At 37.4% G+C, this 18,821-nt stretch overlaps 1 protein-coding gene across 24 annotated transcripts in view; it reads left to right on the top strand.

Moving 5' to 3' along the window:
- Positions 1-18,821, top strand: part of HDAC9 (histone deacetylase 9) — a 931,635-nt gene that overhangs the window by 544,252 nt on the left and 368,562 nt on the right. For all 24 annotated transcript variants that reach the window (XR_005789365.1, XM_040472481.1, XM_040472497.1 and 21 more), the window contains 2 exons: positions 2,568-2,778; positions 3,195-3,412. Coding sequence is in view for 23 of the 24 variants with exons in the window: in XM_040472481.1 (XP_040328415.1) it covers positions 2,568-2,778; positions 3,195-3,412 (429 nt within the window). In the remaining variant the exon portion in view is untranslated. The remainder of the gene's footprint in view (positions 1-2,567; positions 2,779-3,194; positions 3,413-18,821) is intronic.

Here is an 18,821-nt window from a genome sequence, read left to right as displayed (position 1 = left end):
CCCAAAATAATGTAAAAGATGTGTAAGCTTTACCTGGAAAAATTCATCTGTGATTTGTTGTGTAAATAATACTTAGGCAGAGGTCATGGGATGCATTAGGTTTAAAGAGAAATTTTTTCCAACCCTTGGCACCAGTTTTTTTCAAACTTTAGCAGGACATCTTCCATGGAGTTCCAGCTTGTCAAATTCACATCTTTTACAATAAGCCCACGCCAGGAAATTTTAAAGAGTTGACCATTTTGTGATTAGTTTATCTTCAGAATATAAGACCTGTATACGGTATGCTATTTTATGCACAAGCACACCTACCTAACATTTTTAAATGACAAATTTTATAATTGGGTTCAATGCATGTTATAAAATCAATCAAAGAGATACCTGATTATATTTGGCATTTTTACCAAATGTTATCATTTCTCTTACATGATATAGTAATCTTCTACCAGTGAGGAAAAAGCAAAATTTTGTTGTTTTCTATCTGAGGATTGAAGAAGAAAGCTTAAAAATACTGATTTCAGCTATGCCTTTGAATTTCCACATGAAGCGTTAGTAAACAATTGGTTCTAGTGAAAAGAAAAAAAGGAATTAAGGATGAAACTAAATATAAATGTTCATGTATGGTATTCTCACATCTCCACTTATTAAAAATTATTTTTCTTCCATTCCTGTTTTTCCTATTCTTCAGATGATAAGCAAATACTAACATAAAAGCTTCTTATGACACATGAATAGGCATTTCTTTCCACTCTTTTTTGCGTGTTCTAAGTCATTCCTACCAGCTAACACAAACATACACCACTTTTAATGTGGTCAGAGAGAATTTTTTCCCAAAGGACCAAGTACTAACGCCAGACCATTTAATGTTTCAATGGTAATACAATTTGGTACCGTTGGATGAATAAACCAATGTGGTTTGGATTGAAGTTTCGTTTTTCTTTGCTTCCATTTTGGTGTGGATGAGGCCATCACAATTAATTTTTCAAGTTTAGCATTGCTTTGGCAAAGGGATCTCTTAATATTCCATTTCCCCACTGAATAGTGGGAAATTTTAAGGAAAAGAGGCCAGGAGAAGGAATCACTTCTAGATTAAACATTGTGTTGACTTGCCATGTGACTAAGACAAACCATTTACCTCTTTGTCCTTCAATTTCGCCATCACTGAAAATTGCTTTGCTTCCCTGGTGCACAGCAATTTTGAAAGATGAAACATGAGTTTTGAAAAGAAACATGCCACATAATTTTGAGGTATTAGACTTCTGCTTTTGTAATGCCAAAATGACCTCCATTCATTAAATTCTTTGAATAGGATAATGCATTATTACTATTGATGATATAATTATTATTACCTTATTACTGTGTTATCATACATTTCAAGTTCTTAATAGCATTTTTATTTGATCTAATTTCACTTGCAGTTTATTTTATTAAACAAAAGTATCTGCAGTGTCATTTTCAATATTTAGAGATTTGGGGATCTGTTACAAATTAATATAAAATACATGTTTAAATCAAATTCCTGCATTTTTATACAACTGCTCATTGAGTTGGCTGAAGACTTTTATTTTAAAAATTAAATATTGGAAACCTACAGCTCTGTGAACTTATTAGAGGTCATTAGAGGAATTGTTCCTTCTGCATGAAACTCCAAAACTATAGACAGTCTTATGCCAGCTTCTTTTTTGTTAATGTTTATTTATTTATTTTGAGAGAGGAAGTGGGGGGAAGGGCAGAGAGAGGGAGACAGAGAATCCCAAGCAGGCTCCACTCTGTCAGTACAGAGGCTGATGTGGTGCTGAAACTCACAAACTGTGAGATCATGACCGGAGCCAAAGTCAGACACTTAACAGACTGAGCCACCCAGGTTCTCTTTATCTTCAGCTTCCTCATTGCTAAGATAGAGTCACTAGTTCAGCAATTTGAATCACTTTTATGTTTCCAGTATATCTTTTACTTAAACAGTATATTCAAATATTTTAAACATAAACTTCCCAGTTATTAGGCCTGAAATTAGTATTATTATTTAATGCTAAAATAATCTTTAAGTTCAGTACAAGGATACTCAATACTAAATTGTCTCCCACGCTTGCACCCTATTTTTATTTCTCCTTTGTTGATGCGGTTAGTTTAGAAAGACATGCTGTTGGGCAAAATAGATGAAGGCGAGTAAGAGGTACACACTTCCAGTTGTAAAATGAAGAAGTCATGGGGATGTAAAGTACAGCATAGGGAATATAGTCAATAAGATTGTAATAACTTCATATGGCAACAGAGGTAACTACACTATCATGGCGAGCAGTTCATAATGAGCACTTCAGCGATGTTGAATCACTGTGTTGTACGCCTGAGACTACTGTAGTGTTGTGTGTGAACTATACTTCAGTTAAAAAAAAGAAAACACTAGGAGAAAAAAAAGACATCCTATTATACATTTTCCCTACTCAGCCATCAGTAAGATGGGGTTTATTTTGGGTAGGGGAAGGAAGGATTATAGAATAAGAAACTCATCTAATGGTGTACAGACCTAATGGATGAAAAAGGATTAACATCTTTATTATTTCTTGACACAGGCTTCGAATTCACTCAAAGAAAAACAGAAGTGTGAGACTCAGACGCTCAGACAAGGCGTTCCTCTCCCTGGGCAGTATGGGGGCAGCATCCCAGCATCTTCAAGCCATCCCCATGTCGCTTTAGAGGGAAAACCCAACAGCAGCCACCAAGCTCTCCTGCAGCATTTGTTACTGAAAGAACAAATGCGACAGCAAAAGCTTCTTGTGACTGGTAATTAATGACACCATCATCTTAGGGCTTTCTTTTATCTGTGTTCCAATGTAATGCCCCTTAAATTCAAGACCCTGTTAAAGATTTACATTGTCATACAAGGGTCTCCCTGACACTTGGTATTGTGGGAAAGGCTACTATTTTCATTTATTTCTCTAGATACATGGTGGGGAAAACACCTCACCTTGTTAAACCTTCATACGTACCAGAGTCGATTACTGGTGAGTCACTGGTGAGATGCATATGTATCTAATGTTCTGGCATTTCTGCCTTCACCCCATACCACCTAGGTTTCTGCTGTTGTTTGCCCAGCAGAATCACTAGTTTCACCAAATGTCTCATATATCTATTTTCTGTGGCTTTTTGTTCTTTTATAAAGCAAAATTGTATGTGTGTGTGTTACATTTTTTTTTCAGGCGGAGTTCCCTTACATCCTCAGTCTCCATTGGCAACAAAAGAGAGAATTTCACCTGGCATTAGAGGTACCCACAAATTACCCCGTCACAGACCCCTGAATCGAACCCAGTCCGCACCTTTGCCTCAGAGCACATTGGCTCAGCTGGTCATTCAGCAGCAACACCAGCAATTCTTGGAGAAGCAGAAGCAATACCAGCAGCAGATCCACATGAACAAAGTAAGCCCCCAAGCCGAAGTCAAAATGTCATAACCAATGGGGGAATTTGGGGTTCTCTTCACTGATCGGGGCACATGAGAGGAGAATGTTGGGATCTATCCATCACAGTCAAAAGGAGATCGCCATCCTAGCCCTCAGGGACAGCATCACAATATCAGTATTTTCACCATGACTACAGTCACAGGATGCTTGTGGCAAAATTGAGATTATGGATTAGTAAGGGCTTTCATGATTGAAGCCCTACCTTAATACATAAGCACACACAGGCACCTGTGTGCAGAGCCCCATTTTCTGGTATTGTAGAAAAGGCTTGAGGCAGAGTTGAATGTGGTGGATCGACAGCTCAAAAAGTTTGCACAGGTGCAGGCAGATATGACAAGGTTAGCCAACAGAGTATTTCTCAGCAACTTGTATGTATCCATGTTGCATTTATTTTTTAGTATGCCCCACTTCATTCCAAACAATGTTTGAAGCAATTTCTCAGAAATATGTGGTAATTTTCTGGCAGCCTTACTGTGGCCAAAATGGAAAGCTGATGTATGTATCACACCACATCCTTAGGAGCTCTCCTGCTGAGGCAACCACAAAGAAACAGTGATTACAATATGACAATATCAGACAGGCCAGGCCAGTAACATTTTCAGTGAATTCATAAGCAAAACTGGTCTTCCCAGCTTTGCCACTACCGTCTGCTATGAGTTTCCAAAGCAGAGTCTTCTCCTTCCTGGACAGTGTTTTGGTACTGGATGTCATAATTCTACCCAGTCTCCACTGTTACTGTATCACCTACAAGTATCATGGAGAGAGGTTTTGTATTAAGAATGAAATTCTGTTTACTGATAGGTAGCTAAAAAGTGGCTTACTGTTTAAAAGTTTTATTGTATCATGATGTAAACAAAGCAAAACCTCCTGGGCAAAGATCAAATCATCTTTGTAATAGCATTTAGGAGAAAGGGGGTCTTTATCATGTGCTCACTTTCCATGTGTTTATTGCAGGTAGGGTAGGGCGAGAGTTTTTCTCTTCTCTTTGGCCTCCAGCTTAATAAGGCAGAGCCATGAAGGAAACACAGGCTGAATACCATACTACTGAACAGAAATTCCTCCAGCCCAGCCCTTTGCTGCTTTCAAAGATGACGTGTATGTGTGTGGGATTGGGGAAATAGGACCAGGGGATAGATGGCGGTGGTAACTACCTTTCCTGCCATCTTTCATTCTACTGCAGACTATATTTCACTATATTGCTTATTACTCTTTATATATCATCAGATTGATGCCTGTTTCGTTGCTGCCACATTTCTGTAAATTTATCAAATTATTTTGTATCAAATCAGTCTCACTGGAGGCAATCAACTTCCTTCTTGTGTAGTGACAGAGTACTTTTGATTTAAGAGTATATGTCTGCTATATTAAGGTAGAGTTCAGTTTGTTTGTTTTGTGGTCTCTCAGCACTACTTATAACTACTGGAAATTCCTGAAAAATTGTCCAGTGACCAGTGAGGAAAAATTTATACAGAAAGAAAGACTGGGAATCCTACATTTTGCCTCATAATATTTTGATCTGGAATTAGGTTCGTTAGATTCCTGTTAATACTTTTAAGATTATTTGGGAATACATTTTTCATGACCTAGAGATGCTGGTGTTTCAGACTCAGTGGTATGCTAATAACAGAATCTTTATATTTTAGTATCACACTTGAGATTTTGACAGGCGGATGCTAACCTCAGTCACATGGAAGAAACTAAGATGAAAAGCAGGCATTTGCATTTGAGCAATGAGAAGAGCAAATCTTATCAGAGACCTTCTCCCATGTGGAGCTGATTCCTTGGAATCTGTTAAGAATTCTTCCCAAAATTAGAAACAAACCTATACTCTCAGGTACATGTTTGTACAGTGGTTTGACTATTAAATCTTGTCTTAATTAGGCAAAATGAAGTCCAGAAAACTTCAAAGTACAAAGCTGATCTTTATATATTAACCCCTCTCAGCTTGGGTGTTTAGATTACTCAAGCAGGTCTCCAGTTGGCTTTTCTCCAAGTATGTATTCCATATGTTTGATCAAATGGCATATGCACATTGGGTATTCTCCAGATTTTGAAAATATTTCACCTGCCCTCAATTGTGTGAGGGAACAGAGAAGAATCTTAAAGAAGAAAATATTGAATCTCTGACCTATTCTGAAGTATTCACAATAGAACCATCAAGAAATGAATTACTACTGTTCTCCCTTCCCCAGGAGGTGATGAAAACATTTATTTCACATTATGTGAGGGCCATAACTGAGATGCCAAAAACCAATGCGTTTGTGTATAATTATACATTTATGGGTATTCTAACCATTTTGAATACCCATTAATGAGAAATAACCACAGAAAATTTAATTTATGTCATTTTTCTTTCCTGTTAAAATGGATGAATCTATACTGAATCCATTCAAACTGGAGCCAAATAGTTGGCATCATAAAAATGTCCCTGCTCTTGAGGTACTTATGGTAGCAGGAAATACATGCTCACATAAAGACACTGGTATACAGATACCCTGTTTGAAAATGTCCTTTTCTTTTGCTCCTTCAACTTTTTTTTAAGATTTAGAGAAGCAAAAATGCAGTGACAACAAAAGAAAAAATAAGTGTATTTGTCTCTAAACCTATAGCATATTAAATATGATTGTCCTTCCTGGCATGAAATTTTTTTTTTAATGTTTATTTATTTATTTTTGAGAGAGAGAGAGGGATGGCAGAGAGAGAGGGAGAGAGAATCCTAAGCAGGCTGTGCACTGTTAGTGTAGAGCCCAGTGCAGGGCTTGAACCCACCAACCGTGAGATTATGACCTGAGCTGAAACCAAGAGTTGGATGCTTAACCGACTGAGCCACCCAGGTGCCCTGCTGGTATTATTTTTTTTTTAACTTTTTATGTTTTTTAATTTTAATTTTGAGAGAGAGAGCGAGAGAGCACGAGAGCAAGTGAGGGAGGGACAGAGGGAGAGGGAAACAGGATTGAAAGCAGGCTTCTAGGCTCTGAGCTGTCAGCACAGAACCTGATGTGGGGCTTGAACTCACATACTAGGAGATCATAACCTAAGCCAAAGTCCACACTCAACCGACTGAGCCACCCAGGTGACCCTCCCCCTAGTATGAAATTTTTAATGATGTAATTGAATTGCTAATCAGCATTAGAAGTCAAAGAAAATCTATATTTTTCAGAGTTTATATAATAATTGACTTATTAAATTTGGAAAGCTTTGTCCTATCTTACTATTATTTGAATCAACCATTTATGAAAGCCGTCATTCCTGCTTACTATAACTATACAATGTAAATATTATTAATCATACTAAATAACTTACCTACCCATTGCTTGATACTTAAATGACATTTACATGGGAAATTTGTGCGTCATAAGGATTATTTGTCTCATACAATTATGCTGTAAGTACTTAATTGCTTAGTAGAAATATCCCTGGAATGGGTATATACAGTATTTGTATTGTTATATCTACAAAATGGGGAAAGGTAGAAATGTAAGTGGAAAACCTGTCAGAATGATTTGTCTTTATACTCATCAGGTTGAATATTTTATTTTCAGTGAAGGTATTTTGAGAAGTTTAACCCATAAAAAAAAATCATGGTTTACACTATTTGTTCTTTTGTTTTCTTGAGACATTTAAAGTATTCAGGAATGCATTAAACAATTTCTGTTGCTAAGGTATGGTACATTCATGAAACAATGACTTGTGGGCATTTTTTAAAAACCAAGATTCTTTATGCTAGTATCAAAAGAAGATTGATGTTGGGGCACCTAGGTAGTTCGGTCGGTTAAGCACCCAATTTTGGCTCAGGTCATGATCTTGTGTTTTGTGAGTTTGAGCCCCGCATCAGGCTCTCTGCTGTCAGCATGGAGCCTTCTTTGGATTCTCTGTACCCCTTTCTGTCCCTCCCCCTGCTTGTGCCCATGTGTGGGTGCTCTCCCTCTCAAAAATGAACGTTTAAAAAAAAAAGAGGATTGATGCTTTGCCAGGTATCTTTTGTTTATTTACTGAAAGATAAAAATGGTTTCCAAAGCAAAATTTTCCCCATAAATAAAAAAAAGGCAAACAAAAAAGTAAGAGGGTATTGGCAATTTTCTTCTGGGATCATTTTAAATTTGAATCTTGCCGCAGATTTTTCTGTTAAAAAAAAGACTATGATTAATGAAAACAAAACACACTGCAGTTTTTTTATGATTTTTGAAGGAATATACCAATCACTGCCTAATTAATTGAAGGGCAAATCTCTAGTTGTAACACTATCTGAATGATACACAGGAATTTTCCTGAGTGTCTTCAGGCATTTTTGTTGTGAGATAATCTGGCCTTGACCTCTGCCCCCTGCCCAATGGCATTATTCTTTAAATTGTTTCTCTGTTATAGTATGTATAGCATAGCATTGATGCACACTGAATAATTTCTATTTTAATTAGAATTGTTCTAATACCTATGTTTTTCATATTCATTCTATCAAAACCACATGAGCAGAAAATTTAAGAAATTTCTTTCTTCGTTCGGTACTTATTTGAATGATATACCAATTTATTATGCATTTATCCATTTAGCAACTCATTGAATTCTTGCTTTGTGCCAGATACTATTTTAATCACTAAGAAAATAACATTCAGAGTCCTCATGGAGCTTAAAGTATGGGGAGCAAGGGAGTGAATTATTCAGTAAACAGTAATACGATGTGTTATGTACTAGGATAGGGAACATGAGGAAGAAAATTGTTTTCATTGAGGAAGTAAAACTTGAGATTTGTTTGGTTACCTCCTTGGGTTCTTCTGTCCTTTTTTACCTCTTTCTTTCTTTCTTTCTTTCTTTCTTTCTTTCTTTTTCTCCCTTTGTAATATACTCTGTGATAAATATCTTATGCATTCCTATGACTGGACATCAGCCAACACTTTTTTAAAAAACCCAGATAAATCATGAGATGATATCTTAAATATGTCAAAGTTCACTGTAGATATAAGTATTTATTATATATTTATTACTATGATACTTAGGCATTTTGACATGAGTGCTATTTTATCATAATAAAAATATATCTAAGACAAGATTAGTAAAAGGGAGGCCAAGCAGATGTCCTGTGTTGCCCTTATTAAAACAGGTAGAAATTATGTCTGACAAGCAAGGCATGAATATAATTTTGCTCAAATGCTGGAATGGAGAAATGGGGAGTTTTCATTAATTTTAGAAGAGAATTTGACCGTTTATTTGAGTAATATCTGTTGTATTCTTTTTCCTGATATAATTTTCTAACAGAAATGTTACATATTCTTCATAACCCCTCATGATTCATACCTACTCCTTGTTCCCCATCATGCATCCACAGCAACCCAGGGGACTATAGTCTGTCATGCCTGTGCTCACACACAAACATAGTGTGCATATATGTGTGTTATTTTGTTCTTACAAAATATCCCCGAAGGTAGTTCTAAAATAAAACTATTTTGTGCACTGTTGAGCAAAGCGTATGTTTCCCAAGGAAATTTATTTGAAGAACAAATGTAAAGATGTTACATTCCAGAAAGTTTATATTTTTAAGTCCCATGTCCTATTATCAAACAGCAAGGAAACACTTTGTGTTAGCTTTATTTTAATAAAGGTGATTATATCCATGGCTTCTTGTGGGAAGGTTAAAATTTTAAGTATAATTAGATGAGGATGATGTACCCATCTTTGCTTTTTGATGCACCTATTACTCCTGGTGTATCTTTCATGCACTGTGGCTCTTCCTAGCACCTTCTCCATAGGTACCTTAGGGATAGGGTCTTTCACGTAATACCAGCTCCCTTTTATAAGTAGGACCCACTGTAAGCTGGGACACAATGCTAACCTTCTTATGTACATTATTTTCTCAGACTTAACAACTCACTCTTTTTAATATCAAGAAAGTTAATTTTAAAGGGCTTAAGTAAGTTGACCCAGGGGACAGGCTAGAAGTTGACAGAACTAGACTTCTGACATAGGTTGTATGACACAAAAACCTGTCCTGAACCTAAATGTGTACTTACGATTTTAGTGTTGTTTTCTTCACCAAGCAGAAGAAAAGATTTCCTTTAAAAAAATTTTTTATTTACTCTTTTTTACTTCTTTTTTTTATTTTTATTTTTAGCGAGCACACGAGCAGTGGAGAGGGGCAGACAGAGAGAGAATCTTAAGCAGGCTCCAAACTCAGCACAGTGCCCAATGTGGGGCTTGATCTCATGACCCTGGGATCATGACCTGAACTGAAATCAAGAGTCAGACACTCAACTGACTGAGCCACCCAGGAATCCCTCTTTTTTTAACAAAAATTTTTGTTTTAAGTAAGCTCCACACCCAACATGGGGCTTGAACTGGTGACTCCGTTATCAAGGGTCACGTGCTCTACTGACTGAGCCAGTCAGGTTCTCCAAGACAAGTTTTTCCTAATTTTATTTTTGCAAAAAAGTAGAGAACTTACAATTGAAGAGAAGGCAAACAAGCAAGCAAACAAAAAAAAAGGGTGATCTTATTTTATGTATTTATTTATTTTTGGTATTGGTTTGGATTTGCTGAAATGAAGAAATTTGTTTTCCTGACCTTACTTCCCAACTTTTCACACATTGTCCTCCCTCCAGTGACTAATTTGGAAGTTGATTTACATGGTGGGACATTCAGACATCTATTGGATATTAAAGCTTCCCAACAGTGCTGTGAGTGCAGTACAGCCTGACCATGTTTCATGCCTTTCTTGCATGCTGTAAAATCGTCATTTCTTTAGATTGGGCAAACATCTTCTCATAAGAGTTCTGAGCTGGCCTGATGCTGAAAGTCTACTGACTTCATCAAGTTCAACTGAAATGCAAATTTGGCATCTCCTCTCTGGGTGGTTGGAAAATGCCTTTTTTATGTTTTGAAAAATGGATGAGTAGAAACTTGAACTGGGCTTTCATTTAGGAAAGTAGGCATTACCGTTGTCAGGTTTAATTTCTCTCTATCCATTTGACAGTATGTTTCCATGCAGAGCCTTTAATCAACAATTTAGGATTACATTTTGCCCATTAGATGGATAGTATGTCCAAAAACTTTAGCAAGCACTGAAAGGCAGTCTTAATTTTATAACAGTAAAAAGCCTCCTAGATTATTTATCTATCTATAGAGGTTTATAAAAGAAACTTTGACTTTGCCCTTAAATAGATGCTATTTCGACATGATTAGCCCAGTGTAAATAGATTCATGTAGGTATGTGCTGAGCTTCAAAAAAACCACTTACTGCAATACTGGCTTACATCATCGTAGAGAATTCATATAGAACCATTTCACTACATAAGTACAAGTTGATGGTTTATAATATACAGAAAATGGCTTGTTGCTTTATTATTAGATGTGATGAAATCCGGTGTTTGTAAAAGAAACTAAATGACCATTTCAGTGGATTAATGTGTAACTTTCGTAAACGTTCCCAGTGCTGCTTTCATAACTTGAAGACCAAGGGAAGGACCTCGACCTTTCCTTTTCACTCTGCACTGTTAATCTAGTCAGAGACGCTTTTACTGAATGAGAAAAACAATAGTTGGACATGACTATGAGGTAAGAAAATAGGGGAAAGAAAAATATCTGGGGAATTAAACCATGTGAGTGGTTTGACTGATGTTGATTCCAGGCTGTTCAAAGAGAGAGGAAAGCTAAATAATTTGGTTGTTTCTCAACCTTGACAAATAGTTTCATTTGACAGGATGAAATAATTAAGTCTTACTAAGGAATTTTTAATATAGCTAAGTGATTTGTGGACATGAAAACCACCAGTATGTAGCAGTCCCTTTGTTATAGATTTTGGCTGCTTATAAAGTCCTGATTTTAGTTTTCTTCCCCTGTATCTTTCTGCCCTTTCTCTAAATACTTACAAAATCTCAGGGATTATAGTGACCCTGAAATGTCATATGATCTAGAGTATTCCCATTCCTTCAGGCAGAATTGCATCCAGGGCTAAGCTCCCATATCCAAAACGCACCATTACTCTCTTGCTATCGACTGAGTTGTATCACCCAGCAATAAAAACTCACTTCTAAAAATAATTTTCTGGCATGGAGTCATTGATGGTGTTCCACAATGATTTATTAGCAACCACTATGCTTCCGCATACTGAAAATGAAAATAAAGAAGGCCTGTTCTTTCCCTTGAATGGTTCATAGGCCTGCAAACAGATCATTCCAGTCCAAGATAGTTCTATATAATGCGTAGCTCATATGAATTGTAAAATCTAGAATGCTTGGTAACATTTCCAAGAGAAGTTTCTGATGTCTTGCAGAATTATTTGTTAGTTTTGCAACTTTGGACAAAGTATTGAGCCTCCTTGTCCAATAATTCTCTAATCTGCACGTTTTAGAGGTTTATAGTGAGGATCCCATGAAAGGATGTACTGAAAGTGCTTTGTAAACATGGTGAGCACGACTGAAATCTTAATGCAGTATTTATATTCTTATTTAGCACTCATAGTTCTTTTTGTTTTTATTCTGCTAATGAAATCGGTTATCTGGAAGTGCTAAAATATCTCCAAGACACGCGTTTCCTACTTGCCTCAATCTTGCATCAAGCTACTTTGTTGTAAACCAAACTACTAAATTTTGTTCCCGCTTGAGTCTTTGTAGTCATCATGAAGCGGACCTTTGATTTCTGTTTGGAACAGCATATATGTTAATTATTGAATTATTTATTGAGGTGTAATTTACACAGCAAAATATATTCCTTTTGCTGTATAATTCGGTGAGTTTTGACAAATGCATATCGTCATATAATTACCACAATCAAGATAGAGAGCAGTTACCTCAACTTCCAAACTTTCTTTGTCTTGCTCCTTTGTCGTCAATTCCTACCCCTACCTCCAGCCCCAGGCAAAGTAGATGAATTTTTGACCGTGTGGGAAACATAAAACAAATAACAAGTATGAAGGATGGTATATTTTGAGAGCAAGCAGACATCAGCTCTAAATGATCTAAACCATAGAATGTTTAAGGAAGAAGGGCCATAAGGGATTATTTTCAGAGGTCATAGGTGGACACTCTGTGGACTGCTGTCGTTGGACAGCTTGGTATCTTAAGCATTTCAATTTCTTGTCAATCTTTAAAAATAGAAAGATTTCAAATGCAAATCTGATTTCTGGCATTGTCTGAAAAATTGAAAATCTGGCTACACCGGGGCCCACATTTCCATGTGGCAATTGTTTTCTGTGGTTTATTCTTGGTATCCATTTTAAATAGGGCTTGTACTGCTATCCAGATGACCAAAGCAAGGGTTGGCAAATGGGGAGAAAGGGAAATGTTTATCAGTCAGTTGATCTGAAGATCATTGGCTTTGAGATCTTGTCTATTCTGAGACACAGTCCAAAATTGCCAAGGGTGCCTTTCCTTAACTGTGCCTCTATTCATTGCCCTTAAAAAGCAAAGAAAGAGAACGTGTACTATCAACTAAAGATTGGAAAGGGGACTTTTAGGGGAAAATCCTATTATGTAATATAAAAATGCATAAAATGACATAGTGATGTAAAAGAAGGAAAAATAGGTCATTTGTGTTCTAGTTGTCTTGTAACACTCTCTTGCTAAACTTTTTGTGTTCTAAAAGTTAGATCTTTCTGTTTCTACTTTTGCCTGCCTACATCCAATATTCTGTAGCAACCAGAGTGATCATTTACAAATGCAAATCAAATCATGTTAAGGGCTTCCTTAAAACTGCCCAGTTGCTCCTTATTGTTCATAAGATAAAATCCAAACATCTTTTTGTGGCCTGCAAGGCTATTGTGATCTGGCTCTTGCCCCTGTCACTGAACTCATCTCCTACTCCCTTCCCTTACTTGCTGAGCCTCAGCCATGTTGGCCTCCTTTTCAGTCTGTTGGGAATGCCGTTCCATCTCCAGGAGTTGTGTTATCCACTGTACTGTATGGTAGGTTCAACTTCCAGATCTTCTCATGACTTGACCGTGGTGTTGGAGCCCCTCTTAGTTTAAACCTCACATCTTCTGAGGGCCTTTCCTGCCCATACAAATGAGACACAGATGCTCACCCCTTCTCCCATCATTCCTTACCTCATTAAGTTCCAGTCTTCAATTGCTTACTTTCTGTTTCCTTTTCTGAGAGCTCACCTGACTGCTCTTCTCAGGATGTGGCATATAGTAAGTGTTCAACAAAAATTGTCAAATGAATAAAGAGTGGGTGGGTAACTTTCTCAAACTCACTGGAAGGAGGAAATTTTCAGTATCCTTTCCAGTTCCGGGGGTTAACACTTACTTAAGTTATTGCTATATTAGGGTGTTTTGAAGCCAGAAAAGGGGTATTTTAATTGCATGCATTGATTTAGACAACCATTTGAAGTTATAAAGATAAACACGTGTTTATTAAGTATTCACTTAATCCCTGGATTAGTTTTATATCTCTTCAATATTGGGAAGAAGGAATATTTTTCAGTTTAGACTTAATTTATGTGAATAATGAACCAATATTTAGAAAATATTTCTCTCTTGCCGTTTAGTTTTGGTTCCTCTGGTTATTTCCCTAAAATGCACAGAAGTGAAATGACATGGAGGATTTTGGCTTGAGGTAGAGTTCTTCTCTAAGTAGACCTCTTGATTTGAAAACCCTCCAAACGCTGCATGTTGTTTTTGAGAACAGTTGGTACATACCTAATCTATTTGTGATTTGAGACAGAATTTTATCATTGTTTTACAATCTAGTTTCCTTGGAGCTTAAGGGAAAGTTTTCGTGTTCCAAAAGAAGAGTTTTACATTTATTTAAAAGAAAAAAACAAGAACAAAAACAAAAACAAAAACTTGTGTCATTGCCATTCCCCAAGTAAAATCTGTCTTACAATCTGAGGCAGAATAAGAAAGTGATGAGTTGGGTTGAAGGTCATTTTGCGTAGTTTAATAATCACATTAAAACACTTGTGCTTAATGGGTTGTTGACAATTTCAGAAAACCAGATGTCCATCAGAAACAGATTTACTCCTTTTACACTCTTGTTCTTAGTTGCCATCCCAAAACTGAAGATATTTGTGGGGACATAAAAGATCTCTGTGGGAAAAATTTTAAATATGGAATTGAAAGATACTTTATTTGACAGCACTTATGTTGACTTTTAGGCTTGTCTCAGTGTAACTTTCACAGAGATGAGCTGAATGTGCTCATGAGTAAAGGTTAGCAGCACAGCCTTTAATTATTATTTCATTAATTTTACATCATTTGCCAATAGACTAGATGATATTTAACATGGAATATAGAACATTGAAGTTTAGAGACTTGCTGTAATTATGATCCTAGCAGGGATTGATAAGAATGGAATTGCAAACTTAAGGTGTTAGAGATTTAGATAAATTATCATACCTGGTCCTTGGAATATCGGCATGAGTATGTATGAGTGTGTGTTACAAACCCAGAATGGTCATAGATTGCCTGCAGCATTCTTAGTGTTCGGTACAATGGCTGTGCAATAGCATGGAGAATACAGGGAAACACTGACAGATGAGGAAGAACACAGATAAAAGGAGAAGGAGAAGCACAGCCATCATCTTCCTCTCTGCTGGGTTCCCCACCAAAGTACCTCACCTGGTGTCAGATGAATGACACACGGTGTGTTTTACAGATGGGCCCTCAGCCGAGATTCGCACAGGTCTGTGCATTTATCTGTCACACAGATGTTTTGTCTTGTGTTTTGTAGCCAGCAAGGCAACAGCTCAACTTTGCTGGGGGATCACCTCCAGATGTTCAACCAAAGAGAGATTCTGCTACCCCACTGAGAGTGAGCAGACAGTTCCTCCCTGCATCTGGGGCCACTCAGCGACAGTACAAATTAGAAAAGGGTTAGCCCCTACCATCGTTGTAATGGTCACATTTGAAGTTCAAAAACACATATAACACAACATAATCTGAGTACTGAATGTCTTCATACATAGTCAGAAACTTACAAACAATGTCAAGTAATTTTTTATTTTAAAAATCTATAATAAGTTAAACCTGGCAGGCAAGTTTTCTGTGACTTTGGTTTGTAGATTTTTCTTATTGATGTTAATTGCTAATTTTTCCACTCTGGCAAATTTGACTGCTTAAACAAAAACAGCTTTAGTCAAATACCTGGAAGAAGAAGTTAGGTTAACTCCTTCTATGCATTTGTATTTTGCAAAGCTGGTTCCAGGAGATCCCATTTATCACTCTTGTATTTTGTGAAACTTTGCAAAGAGCACATTCTGTTTCAGAGATGGTGAAAAAATGGCAGTTATTGTTCATGTAGACCTTGGCATTTGCTTCATAACCTGGGAAGAAAAGTGTCAAAGCACTGTTACTAAGCATCAATTACACTTTCAGGTATTTATTAAAAAAAATGATGAGTGAGAGAGACGAGAATAAATCCTAGATTCTTGACTCATGCAATTGAGTATTGCTGGTCACTCAGATGAGACAATTAAGTGAGCAAAACATTTTGAGTGGGAGGAGAATAAAGGTTTTCTTTGAGCTATTTAAAATTTATGATACCTGTTTGATATTCTAGATCTAAGGAAAGATGTTGAAGCAGCTGAATATGAAGTTTGGAGCTCAGGAAGACAATGGAATTGTTTATATTAATTCAGTTGTTAGCAGAATATAGCTGTTTCAGAGGAGAAAGCAGATTGGAAGTGTATCGAAAATTCTAGGTTTCTATTTTTTTTTTTTTTTTTTTTTGGAGATGGCTCAGGTTCTCCGGACATGAAATTCCTTCTTTATAGAATAAAGGTTTGAAGAGCGTTATTACCAATGACTACATTTTATATGTATATGATCTCCACTCATAAGTTACTGTTTTATGTCAAGAAACATTTCTTTTACAAACCATCAAGGAATTCTGCCCTTGGAAGATCATTTTGCTATTTGGCTTTTTTGCCCCATCATCATAGCATTATTCATTTTTCTCCCTCAGGTTTCCTTTAGTACATCACAACTATAGATGAAGCCAAAGGAACTCACTAGAACAAATGGCATTGTTTCTTTATTGCACACTGAGAATTGTTACATACATATCTTTGTCAGTGAGGTTGTAAATACTGACCCAATGTGATCTGTGGACTAAATGATGAGATTTGTGGGTATGTCCATGACCTCAAAAATACATTAACAGGTCAGATTTCAGGTTTTTTGTTAAAACATACGTATGGCATGTTCTGTGAACACTCAGCATTTGGTCAGTATTAGAGGTTTTCTTTGACAGTCTTGCTATGTATGGAAAACTATATTCTGGGAAATTAACACACAGTTTGTCTTGTCTTTGGCTGAACTAACAGTAGTAATATGAGTCTCTTACTTTCAAAGATGCTATGATTGTGTCCTGGTGCCCTTTTTGAAATGCGTTACCTTACTGACACATTAATATCCTATTTAAAATGCCACTGGATTCAGAATTAATGCAGTTACTATTTACTTTAACAAGAGAGATTTTGGTCATATGGTGTGGTTGAAAGCCTTGTTGGCATGAATTCTAAAGAGAATGGGAAAATAGAAATGAAGACAGTGAAAAGAGATAAGGAGTTTTGTTGTGAAGGGAGTTAAATACTGGGGTTGGTTGAGGGGAGCAAGGGAGGTTTTATTTAAGATGGATTATCATTTTGAAAATGTGCAAGTAAGAATATTCCAGCAAAGAGGGGAAATGTGTGTCGGAGGACAGAGTGGATAATTGCAGGAGTAGGTAGGATCCAGGTCATAAGCCGAGGGATTGACTGAGAATAAGAGCAAAGACATTGCTTTCCAAAGAACAGGAGCACGATTGGTGAATAGGAGAGCTTGCTAAATGTGATGATAGCCGGATGTTGAGTTTCCCTTTGGAGGCTTCTGTTTCCTCAGTGAAATAAGAAGCAAAGCAGGCAGTGAATAAAAGGTCTGAATATTAGAGGTTGCAGGGGAGAGGCAGTAGTTTGAAATTGTCAAGGAAAGAGTGGGAATGAATTAACTAAAGAAATGTAGTAGGACTGTCAGGCAGCACAGAGGACCCTTTTGATGGTTTTGTTCGTGAATTTGAAGAGAAACATTCAACATGATTGTAATTTGTTTGTTTGTTTCCTAGCTTATTCAGCTGCTTGGGTTTGGCAGAGATTCAATATTAATCAAGGTTAGAAGTCTTACTTTTCCAGTAAAACCCTTGTTGAAAAGGGCAAGAGAGTTGAAGACAGTATAAGGGAGTCATTTTTATTGATGGAGAATGGAGCTTAGTCCAGCAAGGAGGGAAGGGGCGGGGGATAAGGGAGGGTGGGCAGCAAGAATGTGGTAGGCTCAATTGCTTAGAGCACCCTCCAGAGCTGAGGAGAGGTTAGGGTCAGAATATTCTGAGAATGATCCAGAAGGGAATGATGTTCGAAACAGAGATTTAGGAAAGTACACAGCTACCAATAAACACCAGGGTGACTCAGTCAATTAAACATTCAACTTTTGATTTTGCCTCAGGTCATGATTTCAAGGTTTGTCTGATCGAGCCCTGCGTTAGCTCCTCACTGATGGCAAAGAGCTTGCTTGGGTTCTCTCTCTTTCTGCCTCTCCCTCTCTCTCTTTCTGCCTCTCCCCTGCGCGTGCTCTCTCTCTCTCTCTCTCTCTCTCTCTCTCTGTCTCAAAATAAATAAATAAACATTAAAAAAAAATAGACCAAGGCAAAGGTATAATCACAGCTTTGGGAGCTAAAGTAGAACAGAGGAAAAAGACCATTAGAGGTTAGGAGTTCAAGGTACTGAGTGGCCATGTTGGGACTGGGACTGGAAAGAAGACGAACAGCAATAGGGTCACCCTTTTACTTAACAGGTGGTATTTATAGCTTCCTCTTGGTTATTAAATATGCCCCATCGTCAAACATCCAGAAGCTGTAGAAGTCGCAGCCACTGCTCAGTAAGCAGGGACTTTGGACGTGGCATTTCCTGGACAGTGGTCCTGTGCTTGCTGGTGGACCTTTCATGAACGGCCTCTCAGTTCCTGTCTCATGGCCACACATCCCCTATTTTTTACTCTTTCTTACTCACAGAGGTTCTTATGCTCAGGAACTTTTGACCCCCCTCCCAGAGGTGTCTGCTTCCTTCATACATGTCCTTGGCCCACCAGCTCTGATGAGCTAGCTCCCATGAGTTTCTCCAGCTAAGCTTTGGTAATGAGAGGGAGAAGTCATGCAGCTCACCAAGCATCCATCCAGAAGATGGAACTATAGCAGTCTGCCTGCAGATAGTCCCTCTGAGGGGCTCTTGCAGCCTCCTTCACCTGACTAATACCTTTCTTTAGATAAAATCTTCTCCCCACAACAGCCTCTATACCCTGCTCTTGTATATCTCATCTGAGATGAGTGATGGAGGTAAGCTTTGCAAGACTGAATGATGAGCTCTAGCTCTCTCTCTCTCTGTCTCTCTCTGAAGAATGGGTGGATGCTTG

The sequence above is a fragment of the Herpailurus yagouaroundi genome, unplaced genomic scaffold, assembly GCF_014898765.1.
Source record: "Herpailurus yagouaroundi ecotype Mexico unplaced genomic scaffold, PumYag 100, whole genome shotgun sequence".
NCBI lineage: Eukaryota > Metazoa > Chordata > Mammalia > Carnivora > Felidae > Herpailurus > Herpailurus yagouaroundi.
The sequence above is the reverse complement of the archived record's forward strand: the minus strand, read 5'-3'. Positions and strand labels throughout refer to the sequence as shown.